Consider the following 19,322-nt stretch of genomic DNA (forward strand, 5'->3'; position numbering starts at 1 on the left):
GGTATTGCTTCGTTCAGTTACATGCTGAATGATCTGTCCGTGTCCACTTGACTCAGTTATATCAGCTAGTGACCCAATGTTTTACTGTCTCACACAGGAATCCCGTTTATAAAATGAGCACTTAACCATCCAACAAACATCTATGTCAAGACTGCCAACGGACCACATCTAGCCGCCGTGTCTTCTGTCTCGCATTGGACCACAGTGACAGTGCATACCTAATCTAAAATCCGAGTATCGGCTAAGTTAACCAAGACCGACGTCCAAAATGGTTCAGAATAAGAATAACACCCCAGAAGTCACTGGCTTCCACCGCTCTTTTAATGTGAGTTACTGTTTTTTTGTTTTGTAATTACTGCTTCTAAAAGTCATTATCCAAATGTGTTTCTTTAATTGAATAAAAGTATTGAAGAACCGACCTGATTGAAAGGCTGGAGGAACATGCATCGCGTTATTGTGAACGGGTGTTGCTCAGTCATTGCACGTCTTCTGTGTTAATTTTAGCCCAGTCAGTCGGTATCCAAGAAAATGCTATTTCAGTCGGTGACAGCTAGGTATGTATACTTTTCTTGGGAGAGAGCAGAAATGTAACTGTGGTGTCTCGTTTTCTAGCCCAATATTATACCTCTGATTTAATTAATTACTTAATTAATGAGACAGGGTATTAAACAGGGGTTCCAATTTGTTTTGCCCCACCATTTTCATATCTGAAAGTTCTTGTGACCCCAACTATGTATATATTTTAGTTGTAATAACAGCCAATGTTTACTTTTTATATTTGGGACTATGGCAGGCAATGAAAACATTAAAAATACGAGGTCAAATAATGGTGTCAGTGATCTTCAGGTCGGAAAGTCGGTCTAGAAAGAGGCCTGAGTTCCCGAGTTGGATGACAAAAAGTCTATTCCCAGTTGGAGCTTGTTTGTGCTCGAGGGTTCACAGTAGTCTTGAACGCAGCATTGATGTTTAGAGGTGCCTTTGAGTCAGTAAACGCATTCGGGTCTCATCACAGCTCGACCAGCTGTTCTATTTTTATTTACAGGGGAGACTGAGCCAGGATCACAGTCAAACAGATTGGAAGTAGGTCCCGAAGTCCTCTTCAAGCCTTGAGGTGAGCAGTCTATCACTGGTGTGGGACACGCACCGATGTTGTTTTCTGTTAGTGCACAGCCGAGGGAAGTAGGCAAACCGAACGTGCACAGCCGAGGGAAGGAGGCAAACCGAAACGTGCAGCCGAGGGAGAGGCAAACCGAAACGCACAGCCGTGGAAGGAGGTAACTGAAACGTGCACAGCCGAGGGAAGGAGGCAAACCGGCGTGCACAGCCGAGGGAAGGAGGCAAAAACCGAAACGTGCACAGCCGAGGGAAGGAGGCAAACGGGGAACAGTGCACAGCCGAGGGAAGGAGGCAAACCGAACGTGTACAGCCGAGGGAAGAGGCAAACCAAACGTGCACAGCCGAGGGAAGGAGGCAAACCAAACGTGCACAGCCGAGGGAAGGAGGCATGGTTTGCTTTTGAAAGAGTCTCTCCATAAGAATTTTATCCTCTGAATCCACTGATTCGGTCACTCATCTGTAGAATGTTTTGTATTTCCATGCTTGTGTTATACGTTTGTTCAGGTCCCCAAATATCCCTGTTACAAAGGCAAGGGGACACTCTCTTTCATTACACAGAAAGTCAAGCAAGTTTTTAAAATATATTTATTTATTAACATCGATTGTGGAATGACAATAGTTGTCAATCATTGTGATCATTTTTCCAAGTCTCCCGCCGAGGAGAAGCCTCTGTGTGAAATGGAATATGGTCATGCTCTGATCCCATATGGCCACAGTTTTGCAAACAGGTGCGCAGTTGATGTGTTTTGATGTAGTTTACAATCCAAATTACCTGCCTCAGTATATCCTCTGAATCTAGGGGGCACTATTTTCATTTTGGGGGAAAAACATCCCCACGGTAAACAGGCTATTTTGTCAGGACAAGATGCTAGAATATGCATAATTGACAGTTTAGGATAGAAAACACTCTAAAGTTTCCAAAACTGTAAAAATATTGTCTGTGAGTATAACAGAACTGATATTGCAGGCGAAAGCCTGAGAAACATCAAACAGGAAGTGACTCTTATTTAGAAACCTAATGAGCAGTGAAAGGGATATCAACCAGATTCCTTTTCTATGGCTTCCTAATGTGTCGTGTCAACATAGTTTCAGGCTTTTATTTTGAAAAATGAGCCTGAACGTCAACATTGTGTCAGTGGTCAGCTGAAGTCTCTCGGAGTGTTTTGTGCGTAGAAGGACAAATGCGGCCATTGTTTCTCTCTCTCCCTACTAAGAAGCCACCAGTCAGTTGATATATTGTCGAATAGATATTTGAAAAATACCTTGGATTTATTATAAACAACGCTTGCCATGTTTCTGTCGATGTTATGGAGCTAATTTGGAATATTTTCCGGCGGCGTCGTGACCACAATTTCCGGGTCGATTTCTCAGCCAAACGTGAAGAACAAACAGAGCTATTTCGCCTATAAAAAAAATATTTTGGGAAAAAGGAACATTGGCTATCTAACTGGGAGTCTCGTGAGGAAAACATCCGAAGCTCAAAGGTAAATTATTTAATTTGATTGCTTTTTTCGTGACTAGGTTGCCTGATGCTAGCTAGGCATAATGCTATGCTAGGCTATCAATACATTACACAAATGCTTGTCTTGCTTTGGCTGTAAGCATATTTTCAAATGTTTTGAGTTGAGTCAACTCAATGTCTAGATGACAGGGTGATTAACAAAAGGCTAAGCTGTGTTTCAATATATTTCATGAATAGAAGATTTTCTAGTAATATTTATGTCCGTTGTGTTATGCTAATTAGTGTCAGTTGATGACAACGCTCCCGACCCGGGATGGGTAGTATCAAGAGGATATCGGATTTCTGTGCTCAGCTCTTTTGCCACCAGTTGCTCTCTGTGTAGCATCCCCTCAACATGTACTGTGCCTCGTGAAGAGCATCCCCTCAACATGTACTGTGCCCTGGTGAAGAGCATCCTCAACATGTACTGTGCCCTGGTGAAGAGCATCCCTCAACATGTACTGTGCCCTGGGTGAAGAGCATCCCTCAACATGTACTGTGCCCTGGTGAAGAGCATCCTCAACATGTACTGTGCCCTGTGAAGAGAATCCCCTCAACATGTACTGTGCCCTGGTGAAGAGCATCCCCCTCAACATGTACCGTGCCCTGGTGAAGAGCATCCCCTCAACATGTACTGTGGCCTCGTGAAGAGCATCCCCCTCAACATGTACTGTGGCCTCGTGAAGAGCATCCCTCAACATGTACTGTGCCCTGGTGAAGAGCATCCCCCCTCAACATGTACTGTGGCCTCGTGAAGAGCATCCCTCAACATGTACTGTGGCCTCGTGAAGAGCATCCCCCTCAACATGTACTGTGGCCTCGTGAAGAGCATCCCCCTCAACATGTACTGTGCCCTGGTGTGAAGAGCATCCCCTCAACATGTATTGTGCCCTGGTGAAGAGCATCCCTCAACATGTACTGTGCCCTCGTGAAGAGCATCCCTCAACATGTACTGTGCCCTCGTGAAGAGCATCCTCAACATGTACTGTGCCCTGGTGAAGAGCATCCCCTCAACATGTACTGTGCCCTGGTGAAGAGCATCCCCCTCAACATGTACTGTGCCCTGGTGAAGGGCATCCCCTCAACATGTACTGTGCCCTGGTGAAGAGCATCCCCTCAACATGTACTGTGCCCTGGTGAAGAGCATCCCCCTCAACATGTACTGTGCCCTGGTGAAGGGCATCCCTCAACATGTACTGTGCCCTGGTGAAGAGCATCCCCTCAACATGTACTGTGCCCTGGTGAAGAGCATCCCCTCAACATGTACTGTGCCCTGGTGAAGAGCATCCCCTCAACATGTACTGTGGCCTCGTGAAGAGCATCCCCCTCAACATGTACTGTGGCCTCGTGAAGAGCATCCCCTCAACATGTACTGTGGCCTCGTGAAGAGCATCCCCCTCAACATGTACTGTGCCCTGGTGAAGAGCATCCCCCTCAACATGTACTGTGCCCTGGTGAAGAGCATCCCTCAACATGTACCGTGCCTGGTGAAGAGCCCCCTCAACATGTACGTGCCCTGGTGAAGAGCATCCTCAACATGTACTGTGCCCTGGTGAAGAGCATCCCCTCAACATGTACCGTGCCCTGGTGAAGAGCATCCTCAACATGTACTGTGCCCTGGGTGAAGAGAATCCCCCTCAACATGTACTCACAGCCCTCGTGAAGAGAATCCCCTCAACATGTACTGTGCCCTGGTGAAGAGAATCCCTCAACATGTACTGTGGCCTGGTGAAGAGAATCCCCTCAACATGTACTGTGCCCTCGTGAAGAGAATCCCCTCAACATGTACTGTGCCCTGGTGAAGAGCATCCCCTCAACATGTACTGTGCCCTGGTGAAGTGCATCCCTCAACATGTACCGTGCCCTCGTGAAGAGCATCCCTCTCAACATGTACTGTGCCCTGGTGAAGAGCATCCTCAACATGTACTGTGCCCTGGTGAAGAGCATCCCCCAACATGTACCGTGCCCTGGTGAAGAGCATCCCCTCAACATGTACTGTGGCCTGTGAAGAGCATCCCCCTCCCAACATGTACCGTGCCCTCGTGAAGAGCATCCCTCTCAACATGTACTGTGCCCTGGTGAAGAGCATCCCCCTCAACATGTACTGTGCCCTGGTGAAGAGCATCCCCCTCAACATGTACCGTGCCCTGGTGAAGAGCATCCCCCTCAACATGTACTGTGGCCTCGTGAAGAGCATCCCCCTCAACATGTACTGTGCCCTCGTGAAGAGCATCCCCCTCAACATGTACTGTGCCCTGGTGAAGAGCATCCCCCTCAACATGTACTGTGGCCTCGTGAAGAGCATCCCCCTCAACATGTACTGTGCCCCCAGAAAGGGTTTTCAGACCACTTGACTTTTTCCACATTTTGTTACAACCCGAAGCACACAGCCAAGACCACGCAGGCGTGGCTATGGGACACGTCTCTGAATGTCTTTGTGGCCCAGCCAGAGCCCGGACTTGAACCCGTATGAACATCTCTGGAGAGACCTGAAAATAGCTGTGAAGTGATGCTCCCATCCAACCTGAGGGAACTTGAGAGGATCTGCAGAAGAATGGGGAGAAACTCTCCAAATACAGGTGTGCCAAGCTGGTAGCATCATACCCAAGAAGACTCGAGGCTGTAATCGCTGCCAAAGGTGCTTCAACAAAGAACTGAGTAGAGAGTCTGAATACTTATTTTTAATTTGACAAAAATGTCTGAATCGGTTTTGCTTTGCTGTTATGGAGTTGTGTGTGTAGATTGATGAGGGAAAAAACAAATATATATTTTAGAACAAGTCTGTAAAAGTCAAGGGGGCTGAATACCTTGTGAAGGCACTGCAGAGCAAACAAAAGTCAATGCATGGGTATTTCAGCCCTCACAGCGAAAGCTGTCTCCATCCCCCGCCCCACCGCCTACCTCCGTCCCCACCCACCATCCACCGCCTACCTCCGTCCCCACCCACCACCCACCGCCTACCTCCGTCCCCACCCACCTCCTACCTCCATCCCCACCCACCACCTACCTCCGTCCCCACCCACCGCCTACCTCCGTCCCCACCCACCGCCTACCTCCATCCCGCCCACCGCCTACCTCCATCCCCGCCCACCGCCTACCTCCATCCCCGCCCACCGCCTACCTCCATCCCCGCCCACCGCCTACCTCCGTCCCCGCCCACCGCATATCTCCGTCCCCGCCCACCGCATACCTCCGTCCCCACCCACCGCCTACCTCCATCCCCACCTACCTCCATCCCCACCTACCTCCATCCCCACCTACCTCCCATCCCCACCTACCTCCATCCCCACCTACTCCATCCCCACCTACCTCCGTCCCCACCCACCGCCTACCTCCATCCCCACCTACCTCCCCCACCACCGCCTACCTCCATCCCCACCCACCGCCTACCTCCGTCCCCACCCCGCCTACCTCCGTCCCCGCCCACCGCATACCTCCGTCCCCACCCACCGCCTACCTCCATCCCCGCATACCTCCGTCCCCACCCACCACCTACCTCCATCCCCACCTACCTCCGTCCCCACCCACCGCCTACCTCCATCCCCACCTACCTCCATCCCCGCCTACCTCCATCCCCACCTACCTCCACCCACCGCCTACCTCCATCCGCATACCTCCGTCCCCACCCACCACCTACCTCCATCCCCACCTACCTCCGTCCCCACCCACCGCCTACCTCCATCCCCGCCTACCTCCATCCCCACCTACCTCCATCCCCACCTACCTCCATCCCCACCTACCTCCATCCCCACCTACCTCCATCCCCCACCTACCTCCATCCCCACCTACCTCCATCCCCACCTACCTCCATCCCCGCCTACCTCCATCCCCCCACCTACCTCCATCCCCCCACCTACCTCCATCCCCGCCTACCTCCATCCCCCCACCCCCCCCACCTACCTCCATCCCCCCCACCTACCTCCATCCCCGCCTACCTCCATCCCCGCCCACCTCCATCCCCCGCCCACCTCCATCCCCCGCCCACCTCCATCCCCCGCCCACCTCCATCCCCGCCCACCTCCATCCCCGCCCACCTCCATCCCCGCCCACCTCCATCCCCCGCCCACCTCCATCCCCGCCCACCTCCATCCCCGCCCACCTCCATCCCCGCCCACCTCCATCCCCGCCCACCTCCATCCCCCCCGCCCACCTCCATCCCCGCCCACCGCCTACCTCCATCCCCCGCCCACCGCCTACCTCCATCCCCGCCCACCGCCTACCTCCATCCCCGCCCACCGCCTACCTCCACCACCTACCTCCATCCCCGCCCACCGCCTACCTCCATCCCCCCGCCCACCGCATACCTCCGTCCCCACCCACCACCTACCTCCGTCCCCACCCACCACCTACCTCCATCCCCACCTCCCCACCCACCGCCTACCTCCCCCCCACCTACCTCCATCCCCCCCCTACCTCCATCCCCGCCTACCTCCATCCCCGCCTACCTCCATCCCTACCCACCGCCTACCTCCATCCCCGCCCACCGCCTACCTCCATCCCCGCCTACCTCCATCCCCGCCTACCTCCATCCCCGCCCACCGCCTACCTCCATCCCCGCCTACCTCCATCCCTACCCACCGCCTACCTCCATCCCCGCCCACCGCCTACCTCCATCCGCCTACCTCCATCCCCGCCACCGCCTACCTCCATCCCGCCTACCTCCATCCCCGATCCCCGCCTACCTCCATCCCCGCCCACCGCCTACCTCCATCCCCGCCCACCGCCTACCTCCATCCCCGCCTACCTCCTACCTCCATCCCCGCCCACCGCCTACCTCCATCCCCACCCACCGCCTACCTCCATCCCCGCCACCGCCTACCTCCAACACCACCCACCGCCTACCTCCATCCCCACCTACCTCCCCTCCATCCCCGCCCACCGCCTACCTCCATCCCCGCCCACCGCCTACCTCCATCCCCACCTACCTCCTACCTCCATCCCCACCCACCGCCTACCTCCATCCCCACCTACCTCCTACCTCCGTCCCCACCCACCGCCTACCTCCATCCCCACCTACCTCCTACCTCCATCCCCGCCCACCGCCTACCTCCATCCCCACCTACCTCCATCCCCGCCCACCGCCTACCTCCATCCCTCGCCTACCTCCATCCCCGCCCACCGCCTACCTCCATCCCCGCCCACCGCCTACCTCCATCCCCACCCACCGCCTACCTCCATCCCCACCTACCTCCATCCCCGCCCACCACCTACCTCCATACCCACCCCCTGTCACAGAACCATTAAGCAGGTAGGTTAGTCATTGGACCATACCCCCCCACCCTGTCACAGAACCATTTAGCAGGTAGGTTAGTCATTGGAATGTACCCCCCCCTGTTGCTATCAAATGCCCTTTTTAATAAATTAATCAGAGGTCTAATATTGGTTTAATGTTTTGTCATAGAGCTCTATTGCTCTTAATGACACCTCTGCTTCTTCTACAGGCCACTCTTGGCTATGACAACCTAAATATGGCCCGGGCCGGGAGAAGGATATGTTCAGTTTAACCTGGAGGTCAGCCTGGGTCTGAAGACTTGGTTTGGACTAGATCGGTGTCTTGGCCCGTGGAGCAATGATTAGCCATTCCTGCTGCTTCAAATGGCCTTGTGATGTGAATGACTCCCCTCTAGGCTGTGTCAAACTCAAAGCCTGGTCTGTTTCTGTTCTGTTCCTCCCTTAGGTCCAAAACCCGTTAAATTCTGAAGATTATACCAAAACAGACTCCAGTCTCCACGAGTCAAACTTACATTTAGATTGTCCCCCAAGACCTGGTGAGTTCCTGGCATCAAAAGTCACTTTTGATTTGGGATTTACTGTTTCTGATTTGACACACACACACACACACACACACACACACACACACACACACACACACACACACACACACACACACAGAGGCAATCTGACTCGTAGTAACTTTGCTATGAGGATATCATCACTGTCTGTCAGTCAAAGTTCAGTCCTGATTAGATGGGTGACGCTGGCATATCATATCCTAGCTCTGCTGCTTTCATCTGCCTGATAACAGAACTACCGTCACAACTCTCCCCCGGACCCGGTTTCCCAAAACCATCTTAAAGACTGAATTCATCGTTAGTCTTCATAGGAGCATCGTTATCTCTGCCTTGATTCCCCCAAAACATCGTTATTAACATTGCACTTGAAAAGGCTTGTAATCGAACGCCTGCCTCATACCACTCGTAGAACAGCGTAGTCGGTCATTAGAAGTCTGTCTCTGTGACCAACGATTACTTAAGAACAAAGTTGCCTAAAAATACAAAGTTGTCATATCGCCGCACAATTGATGCAAAACGAGATGACAGTAGGCGGGGATGGCGGTAGCCTGTGGGCGGGGATGGCGGTAGCCTGTGGGCGGGGATGGCGGTAGGCTGTGGGCGGGATGGCGGTAGGCTGTGGGCGGGGATGGCGGTAGGCTGTGGGCGGGATGGAGGTAGGCTGTGGTCGGGGATGGAGGTAGGCTGTGGGTGGGGACGGCGGTAGGCTGTGGGCGGGGACGGAGAAAAAGCTGATCCGAGAGCAGTGTGCCTTTTTTCTTTTCGATCCTGGAACTGCTGCAACGACCCACTTAGTGACCATCCTCCCGTTCTGTACCCAGGATGTGTTGTGCCGTCTCCATTCTGTCCTCGCTCTCTTCTGAAGACACTCAACCAGCTGGCCTGTGACTCTGGATGAATGCCATCAACTGTCCCCCCGTTTGCACAATGTCCCTCATCTCCTATCCTCCTCCCTCCTTAGACATGCCAGCCAGCCAGCCGATTAACATCCCAGATGCCAAGAAGAGGACCAAGAAGAAGAAGAGATGCAGGGCCACCGACAGCTTCACAGGACGATTCCAAGGCAAGTCAATAGAAAATTATTTATTTTTTTTTTTTATACAAAAGCTCTTGACGAAGGCCGCCAGGCCGACGCGGATAGCTCTGACGAAGGCCGCCAGGCCGACGCGGATAGCTCTGACGAAGGCCGCCAGGCCGACGCGGATAGCTCTGACGAAGGCCGCCAGGCCGGCGCGGATAGCTCTGACGAAGGCCGCCAGGCCGGCGCGGAAAGCTCTGATGAAGGCCGTCAGGCCGGCGCGAAATGCTGAAAACAAGCCCTTAACCAACAATGCAGTTCAGAAAAATTACCTTAACCTGTCTCGGGCTGGCGGAACCCCGTTCTGCTAGCGGAACCCCCCCCGCAACAGCCAGTAAAAGTGCAGGGCGCCAAATTCAAAACAACAAAAATCTTCTAATTAAAATTCCTTAAACATACAAGTATTTGACACCATTTTAAAGATAAAATTCTCGTTAATCCAGCCACAGTGTCTAATTTCAAAAAGGATTTACAGTAAAAGCACCACAAACGATTGCTAGGTTACCACCAACTCAGAAAAACACAGCCATTTTTCCAGCCAAAGAGAGGACTCACATAAAGCAGAAATAGAAAATTAATCACTGACTTTTGATGATCTTTATCAGATGACACTCATAGGACTTCATGTTACACAATACATGTATGTTTTGTTTGATGAAGTTCATATAAAAATCTGAGTGTACATTACATTAGGTGCCAATGTTTGGTAGAGAGCCACGTCAATTTACAGAAATACTCATAATAAACATTGATAAAGATACGACTATTATACATGGAACTTTAGATAAACTTCCCCTTAATGCAACCGCTGTCAGATTTAAAAAAAAAACTTTACAGAGAAAGCAAACCATGCAATAATCTGAGTACAGCCTTTAGACAACAAAGCAGCCAAAAAGATACCCGCTATGTTGGGTAGTCAACATTACTCGGAAATAGCATTTTAAATATTCACTTACCTTTGATTATCTTCATCAGAATGCACTCCCAGGAATCCCAGTTCCACCTTAAATGTTTGATTTGTTCGATAAAGTCCATCATGTCCAAATATCTTCTTTTGTTAGGGCGTTTGTTCAACAAATCCAAAAGCGCGTTCAGGACGTGCCAAACTCTTCAGGTCGCGCCGAACGTCGGACGAAAGGTTCAAAAGGTCCTGAGCTCAATTTATAGTCTCATAGCAAAGGGTCTGAATACTTATTTAAATAAGGTTTTGTATTTGTAATAAATGAACATGAATCATTATGGGGTATTGTGTGTGGATTGGTGAGGGGGAAAATAATATAATTTTTTAATAAGGCTCTAACGTAAGTTTGAAAGGGGTCTGAATACGTTCCAAATGCTCTGTACATAGTGACGCTCCTGTATTATCATGTTAATATTCTGTCATCAGATGTATATGTGCTGCAGACGGAGGTGCTGGGCGAGGGGGCCTATGCAGTCGTCCAGACCTGCATCAACCTCATCACCCAGAAGGAATATGCTGTCAAGGTACTTTTCTCCGCTCTCTGCCTCTCCCTCACCCTCTCTCTGCCTCACCCTCTCTCTGCCTCACCCTCTCTCTGCCTCTCCCTCTCTCTGCCTCTCCCTCTCTCTGCCTCTCTCTGCCTCTCTCTGCCTCTCTCTGCCTCTCTCTGCCTCTCTCTGCCTCTCTCTGCCTCTCTCTGCCTCTCTCTGCCTCTCTCTGCCTCACCCTCTCTCTGCCTCACCCTCTCTCTGCCTCACCCCTCTCTGCCTCACCCTCTCTCTGCCTCACCCTCTCTCTGCCTCACCCTCTCTCTGCCTCACCCTCTCTCTGCCTCACCCTCTCTGCCTCACCCTCTCTCTGCCTCACCCTCTCTCTGCCTCACCTCTCTCTGCCTCACCCTCTCTCTGCCTCACCCTCTCTCTGCCTCACCCTCTCTCTGCCTCACCCTCTCTCTGCCTCACCCTCTCTCTGCCTCACCCTCTCTCTGCCTCACCCTCTCTCTGCCTCACCCTCTCTCTGCCTCACCCTCTCTCTGCCTCACCCTCTCTCTGCCTCACCCTCTCTCTGCCTCACCCTCTCTCTGCCTCACCCTCTCTCTGCCTCACCCTCTCTCTGCCTCACCCTCTCTCTGCCTCACCCTCTCTCTGCCTCACCCTCTCTCTGCCTCTCCCTCTCTCTGCCTCTCCCTCTCTCTGCCTCTCCCTCTCTCTGCCTCTCCCTCTCTCTGCCTCTCCCTCTCTCTGGCTCTCTCTCCCTCTCTCTGGCTCTCTCTCCCTCTCTCTGGCTCTCTCTCCCTCTCTCTGCCTCTCTCTGCCTCTCTCTGCCTCTCTCTGCCTCTCTCTGCCTCTCTCTGCCTCTCTCTGCCTCTCTCTGCCTCTCTCTGCCTCTCTCTGCCTCTCCTCTGCCTCTCTCTCCCTCTGCCTCTCCCTCTCTCTCCCCTCTCTCCCTCTCTCTCCCTCTCTCTCCCTCTCTGCCTCTCTCTGCCTCTCTCTGCCTCTCTCTGCCTCTCTCTGCCTCTCTCTGCCTCTCTCTGCCTCTCTCTGCCTCTCTCTGCCTCTCCCCTCTCTCTCCCTCTCTCTCCCTCTCTCTCCCTCTCTCTCCCTCTCTCTCCTCCTCTCCCTCTCCTCTCTCTGCCTCTCTCTGCCTCTCTCCCTCTCTGCCTCTCTCTGCCTCTCTCTGCCTCTCTCTGCCTCTCTCTGCCTCTCTCTGCCTCTCTCTGCCTCTCTCTGCCTCTCTCTGCCTCTCTCTGCCTCTCCCTCTCTCGGCCTCTCCCTCTGAGAAATGCTAGCTGTGAGATGTGGTCATCACTGCGTGGTGTGATCTGTAGCCAGTATGTTATTTAAATGGTAGCTGTGAGATGTGGTCATCACTGCGTGGTGTGATCTGTAGCCAGTATGTTATTTAAATGGTAGCTGTGAGATGTGGTCATCACTGCATGGTGTGCCCTGTAGCCAGTATGTTATTTAAATGGTAGCTGTGAGATGTGGTCATCACTGCGTGGTGTGATCTGTAGCCAGTATGTTATTTAAATGGTAGCTGTGAGATGTGGTCATCACTGCATGGTGTGCCCTGTAGCCAGTATGTTATTTAAATGGTAGCTGTGAGATGTGGTCATCACTGCGTGGTGTGCCCTGTAGCCAGTATGTTATTTACATGGTAGCTGTGAGATGTGCATGGTGTGCCCTGTAGCCAGTATGTTATTTCAATGGTAGCTGTGAGATGTGGTCATCACTGAGTGGTGTGATCTGTAGCCAGTATGTTATTTACATGGTAGCTGTGAGATGTGGTCATCACTGCGTGGTGTGATCTTTAGCCAGTATGTTATTTAAATGGTAGCTGTGAGATGTGGTCATCACTGCGTGGTGTGATCTGTAGCCAGTATGTTATTTAAATGGTAGCTGTGAGATGTGGTCATCACTGCGTGGTGTGCCCTGTAGCCAGTATGTTATTTACATGGTAGCTGTGAGATGTGCATGGTGTGCCCTGTAGCCAGTATGTTATTTACATGGTAGCTGTGAGATGTGGTCATCACTGCGTGGTGTGATCTGTAGCCAGTATGTTATTTAAATGGTAGCTATGAGATGTGGTCATCACTGCGTGGTGTGATCTGTAGCCAGTATGTTATTTACATGGGAGCTGTGAGATGTGGTCATCACTGCGTGGTGTGATCTTTAGCCAGTATGTTATTTAAATGGTAGCTGTGAGATGTGGTCATCACTGCGTGGTGTGCCCTGTAGCCAGTATGTTATTTACATGGTAGCTGTGAGATGTGCATGGTGTGACCTGTAGCCAGTATGTTATTTAAATGGTAGCTATGAGATGTGGTCATCACTGCGTGGTGTGATCTGTAGCCAGTATGTTATTTAAATGGTAGCTGTGAGATGTGGTCATCACTGCGTGGTGTGCCCTGTAGCCAGTATGTTATTTAAATGGTAGCTGTGAGATGTGGTCATCACTGCATGGTGTGATCTGTAGCCAGTATGTTGTTAAGCCCTCCAGTAGTGTTGTTGCTATAGTCTGTTGTCCTGCCGCAGCTGCTAACTCAGCACAAACTCTTGTGATTGTTCTGAACCTCCGGCCTTGTCTTTCAGCCAATCACAGCCAAGGGTGGGTGATCATTTTCTCCTTTTTCATCCCCTCCCATTCGCTGTCAAGGCCTCCAATGACATGGAACAGAATGTACAACCTGCAGAGAGGGAGGAACAGGGAGCCAGGGAGGGGTGGTGTTGAGAGGATCAGGGAGGGGTGGTGTTGAGAGGATCAGCGAGGGTGGTGTTGAGAGGATCAGGGAGGGTGGTGTTGAGAGGATCAGGGAGGGGTGTTGAGAGGAACAGAGAGGGTGGTGTTGAGAGGAACAGAGAGGGGTGGTGTTGAGAGGAACAGGGAGGGGTGGTGTTGAGAGGGAGGATCAGCGAGGGGTGGTGTTGAGAGGGAGGATCAGCGAGGGGTGGTGTTGAGAGGGAGGATCAGCGAGGGGTGGTGTTGAGAGGGAGGATCAGGGAGGGGTGGTGTTGAGAGGGAGGATCAGGGAGGGGTGGTGTTGAGAGGGAGGATCAGGGAGGGGTGGTGTTGAGAGGGAGGATCAGGGAGGGGTGGTGTTGAGAGGGAGGATCAGGAGGGGTGGTGTTGAAGGGAGGATCAGGGAGCCAGGGGTGGTGTTGAGCGGGAGGATCAGGGAGCCAGGGGTGGTGTTGAGCGGGAGGATCAGGGAGCCAGGGGTGGTGTTGAGCGGGAGGATCAGGGAGCCAGGGGTGGTGTTGAGCGGGAGGATCAGGGAGCCAGGGGTGGTGTTGAGCGGGAGGATCAGGGAGCCAGGGGTGGTGTTGAGCGGGAGGATCAGGGAGCCAGGGGTGGTGTTGAGCGGGAGGATCAGGAGCCAGGGGGTGGTGTTGAGCGGGAGGATCAGGGAGCCAGGGGTGGTGTTGAGCGGGAGGATCAGGGAGCCAGGGGGTGGTGTTGAGCGGGAGGATCAGGGAGCCAGGGGTGGTGTTGAGAGGGAGGATCAGGGAGCCAGGGTTGGTGTTGAGAGGATCAGGGAGCCAGGGATATAGGGCTCTGGTCAGAAGTAGTGCATGTAGTGATTAGGGTGCTATTTGGGATCTTGCCATGTTCTGCATGTCTCTTACTGGGCCAGGCAATTTGAAACAGGCCTTTGTCCTCATGCAGGCTGCTGCTGGTAGGGTTACATAAGTTGATTCAACCGACTGACTCCCTCTGGCAGTTTCTCTGCTATTATGAAATGTCCTCTACTAAAGCAGTTCAACAACAAGTTCAGATCCCTGACTTGTCCTCTAGAGAGAAAAAACATTTCTTCATAGGTAAAATAAAACCAGATGATTTTGGTCTGATAAACACCGCTGTAGCTTCCGCTGCTGAAATGGGACATCGGCAGATGTGATGGATGGAGACCCAGCCGGGTGGAAAAACAAACCAATCACCATGCGACATCGATGGATGGAGACCCAGCCGGGTGGAAAAACAAACCAATCACCATGCGACATCGATGGATGGAGACCCAGCCGGGTGGAAAAACAAACCAATCACCATGCGACATCGATGGAAGGAGACCCAGCCGGGTGGAAAAACAAACCAATCACCATGCGACATCGATGGATGGAGACCCAGCCGGGTGGAAAAACAAACCAATCACCATGCGACATCGATGGATGTAGACCCAGCCGGGTGGAAAAAACAAACCAATCACCATGCGACATCGATGGATGGAGACCCAGCCGGGTGGAAAAACAAACCAATCACCATGCGACATCGATGGATGGATGGAGACCCAGCCGGGTGGAAAAACAAACCAATCACCATGCGACATCGATGGATGCGATGGATGGAGACCCAGCCGGTGGAAAAACAAACCAATCACCATGCGACATCGATGGATGTAATGGATGGAGACCCAGCCGGTGGAAAAACAAACCAATCACCATGCGACATCGATGGATGTAATGGATGGAGACCCAGCCGGTGGAAAAACAAACCAATCACCATGCGACATCAATGGATGGAGACCCAGCCGGTGGAAAAACAAACCAATCACCATGCGACATCGATGGATGTAGACCCAGCCGGGTGGAAAAAACAAACCAATCACCATGCGACATCGATGGATGTAGACCCAGCTGGTGGAAAAACAAACCAATCACCAGCTTAAACTGACTGATTTTTATGGGGATTTTTTATGCTTTTTATTTTTTTATGCTTATTAAATTTGTGTGGCGATGAGGACATCGACCTTAGTGGGTTTAAAACTTGATACTGTATCCATCTTTCCAAATGTTATCCTGCTATGGGGACTACGTCCCTTCGTGTGTTTCCATTCTGTAGGTCCCCATTTATTCCACTGGACCATTGTTTAGTTGATAGGCAGTTGGTCGACAAACCTTTTTGTTGTTGTTGAGCAGTGGCACACGAGACGGCCGTCTGGTTCGCGGCCCCGTCTGGTTCGCGGCCCGGCTGGTTCGCGGCCCCGGCTGGTTCGCGGCCCCGGCTGGTTCGCGGCCCCGGCTGGTTCGCGGCCCGGCTGGTTCGCGGCCCCGTCTGGTGACTTTGAGACGCGACCATTAATTACCATAATCTACCATATTTGTTGGTTGCTGTAATTTCTGTTAATTCATTCAATATATTATTAGGACAGTCTTGCTGTTCTCATTGTAGGAGTGGACACGCGTTTGCAGAGCGCACAACCTAGGCTACACTTGTGAGGAAAACATTTTGGTTTAGTTCACACGCACCTGATTACACTTAGAACTATGCCTAGGTTACCTGGCCCGTGGGGTGAGTGTAGGCCCGTGGGGTGAGTGTAGGCCCGTGGGGTGAGTGTAGGCCCGTGGGGTGAGTGTAGGCCCGTGGGGTGAGTGTAGGCCCGTGGGGTGAGTGTAGGCCCGTGAATGTGTCCATATGGAGATCTGATCAGAAACACTATCACTGTGACGCGTCTCAGTCACTTCCTCGCCTCAAAAAGTTACTGAACAAACTTTTTTTTTTTTTTTAACATCCATTGTGAATGACAACAGTTCCTTAACGTAGCCTATTAGAAAAATCTTTCTAGGGGCTCCCTTTCCATAACCATTCAGCATGAAAAGTGAAAATGCTAATTCTCTGATCCAGTGGAAATGTCATAAAATAGACCTTCCTGTTTACTTCTTATCCCTTGCTCAAATAGCCTGTAGCCGTGTCTCTGTTGTGGGAATGCTGAGGGCCCAGAATATTTTTATGCGGTTTGCTAGCAAGCTTCAGGCCAGACCCAAATGTTTCAAGTTCCTTGCAGACAGGCCATGCATAGCCAATGTGATATTTATTTTTATCTGGGTATTTTCTACCTCTGGGCTGCACTTTTTTAAAATATAGTTTTAGAACCTTTTGTATTTTACTTCCTCCTCCCTTCTTTTCGATATGGTCTCATTGCTGCAACTCCTTAACGGGCTTGGGAGGCGAAGGTCAAGTCATGTGTCCTCGAAACATGAACCCACTAAACTACGCCCACCTAACCCGGAACTAACGTGTCAGATGAAACACAGTTCAACTGGCAACCGGGGTCAACCTGCAGGAGCCCGACCCGCCACAAGGAGTCGCTAGAGTGTGATGAGCCAAGTAAAGCCACCCCTTGGACAAACAGTCCTCAAACCCGGATGACGCTGAGCCAATTTTTACACCGCCCTATGGGACTTCCGATCACAGCCGGTTGTGCTTCAGCCCGGGATCAAACCCGGGTCTGTAGTGACGCCTCTTCCACTGCGATGCAGTGCCCTAGACCGCTGCACCACTCGGGAGGCCATTATTTATTGGATTTATGTAGGCTATTTTTTACATATTGCCAATAGAAGTTATCTTTTAGATTTGTATCATTATTTAGATAACATTTTGATTCAACACATGACATTGATTTTGAGATGAAGACCTTTTATTATAAATGAAATGAAACCAACACAAATGTGCACATGAAAATCATAACTGGCTTGTAGATCGGTAGAAGTGGTAGGATAACTTGGCACTTCAAATGGAGAAGGTTGCAGATCGGTAGAAGTGGTAGGATAACTTGGCACTTCAAATGGAGAAGGTTGTAGATCGGTAGAAGTGGTAGGATAACTTGGCACTTCAAATGGAGAAGGTTGCAGATCGGTAGAAGTGGTAGGATAACTTGGCACTTCAAATGGAGAAGGTTGCAGATCGGTAGAAGTGGTAGGATAACTTGGCACTTCAAATGGAGAAGGTTGCAGATCGGTAGAAGTGGTAGGATAACTTGGCACTTCAAATGGAGAAGGTTGCAGATCTGTAGAAGTGGTAGGATAACTTGGCACTTCAAATGGAGAAGGTTGCAGATCGGTAGAAGTGGTAGGATAACTTGGCACTTCAAATGGAGAAGGTTGCAGATCTGTAGAAGTGGTAGGATAACTTGGCACTTCAAATGGAGAAGGTTGTAGATCGGTAGAAGTGGTAGGATAAGATCAAATGGAGAAGGTTGTAGATCGGTAGAAGTGGTAGGATAACTTGGCACTTCAAATGGAGAAGGTTGTAGATCGGTAGAAGTGGTAGGATAACTTGGCACTTCAAATGGAGAAGGTTGTAGATCGGTAGAAGTGGTAGGATAACTTGGCACTTCAAATGGAGAAGGTTGTAGATCGGTAGAAGTGGTAGGATAACTTGGCACTTCAAATGGAGAAGGTTGTAGATCGGTAGAAGTGGTAGGATAACTTGGCACTTCAAATGGAGAAGGTTGTAGATCGGTAGAAGTGGTAGGATAACTTGGCACTTCAAATGGAGAAGGTTGCAGATCGGTGGAAGTGGTAGGATAACTTGGCACTTCAAATGGAGAAGGTTGCAGATCGGTAGAAGTGGTAGGATAACTTGGCACTTCAAATGGAGAAGGTGCAGATCGGTAGAAGTGGTAGGATAACTTGGCACTTCAAATGGAGAAGGTTGCAGATCGGTAGAAGTGGTAGGATAACTTGGCACTTCAAATGGAGAAGGTTGCAGATCTGTAGAAGTGGTAGGATAACTTGGCACTTCAAATGGAGAAGGTTGTAGATCGGTAGAAGTGGTAGGATAACTTGGCACTTCAAATGGAGAAGGTTGTAGATCGGTAGAAGTGGTAGGATAACTTGGCACTTCAAATGGAGAAGGTTGTAGATGGTAGAAGTGGTAGGATAACTTGGCACTTCAAATGGAGAAGGTTGTAGATCGGTAGAAGTGGTAGGATAACTTGGCACTTCAAATGGAGAAGGTTGTAGATCGGTAGAAGTGGTAGGATAACTTGGCACTTCAAATGGAGAAGGTTGCAGATCGGTAGAAGTGGTAGGATAACTTGGCACTTCAAATGGAGAAGGTTGCAGATCGGTGGAAGTGGTAGGATAACTTGGCACTTCAAATGGAGAAGGTTGCAGATCTGTGGAAGTGGTAGGATAACTTGGCACTTCAAATGGAGAAGGTTGCAGATCGGTAGAAGTGGTAGGATAACTTGGCACTTCAAATGGAGAAGGTTGCAGATCGGTGGAAGTGGTAGGATAACTTGGCACTTCAAATGGAGAAGGTTGCAGATCTGTAGAAGTGGTAGGATAACTTGGCACTTCAAATGGAGAAGGTTGTAGATCGGTAGAAGTGGTAGGATAACTTGGCACTTCAAATGGAGAAGGTTGTAGATCGGTAGAAGTGGTAGGATAACTTGGCACTTCAAATGGAGAAGGTTGTAGATCGGTAGAAGTGGTAGGATAAGCACTTCAAATGGAGAAGGTTGTAGATCGGTAGAAGTGGTAGGATAACTTGGCACTTCAAATGGAGAAGGTTGTAGATCGGTAGAAGTGGTAGGATAACTTGGCACTTCAAATGGAGAAGGTTGTAGATCGGTAGAAGTGGTAGGATAACTTG

At 50.9% G+C, this 19,322-nt stretch overlaps 1 protein-coding gene across 1 annotated transcript in view; it reads left to right on the plus strand.

Annotated features, from left to right (window-relative positions):
• Positions 1-226: 226 nt before the first annotated feature.
• LOC127919292 (MAP kinase-interacting serine/threonine-protein kinase 2-like) overlaps positions 227-19,322 on the plus strand; it is a gene marked incomplete at its 3' end in the record, with an annotated part of 64,153 nt that continues 45,057 nt past the window's right edge. Inside the window, exons 1-4 of the mRNA XM_052502799.1 lie at positions 227-325; positions 8,295-8,385; positions 9,371-9,472; positions 10,875-10,972. Coding sequence (XP_052358759.1) covers positions 269-325; positions 8,295-8,385; positions 9,371-9,472; positions 10,875-10,972 — 348 coding nt within the window. The remainder of the gene's footprint in view (positions 326-8,294; positions 8,386-9,370; positions 9,473-10,874; positions 10,973-19,322) is intronic.

Source organism: Oncorhynchus keta, unplaced genomic scaffold (assembly GCF_023373465.1).
Source record: "Oncorhynchus keta strain PuntledgeMale-10-30-2019 unplaced genomic scaffold, Oket_V2 Un_contig_16248_pilon_pilon, whole genome shotgun sequence".
NCBI lineage: Eukaryota > Metazoa > Chordata > Actinopteri > Salmoniformes > Salmonidae > Oncorhynchus > Oncorhynchus keta.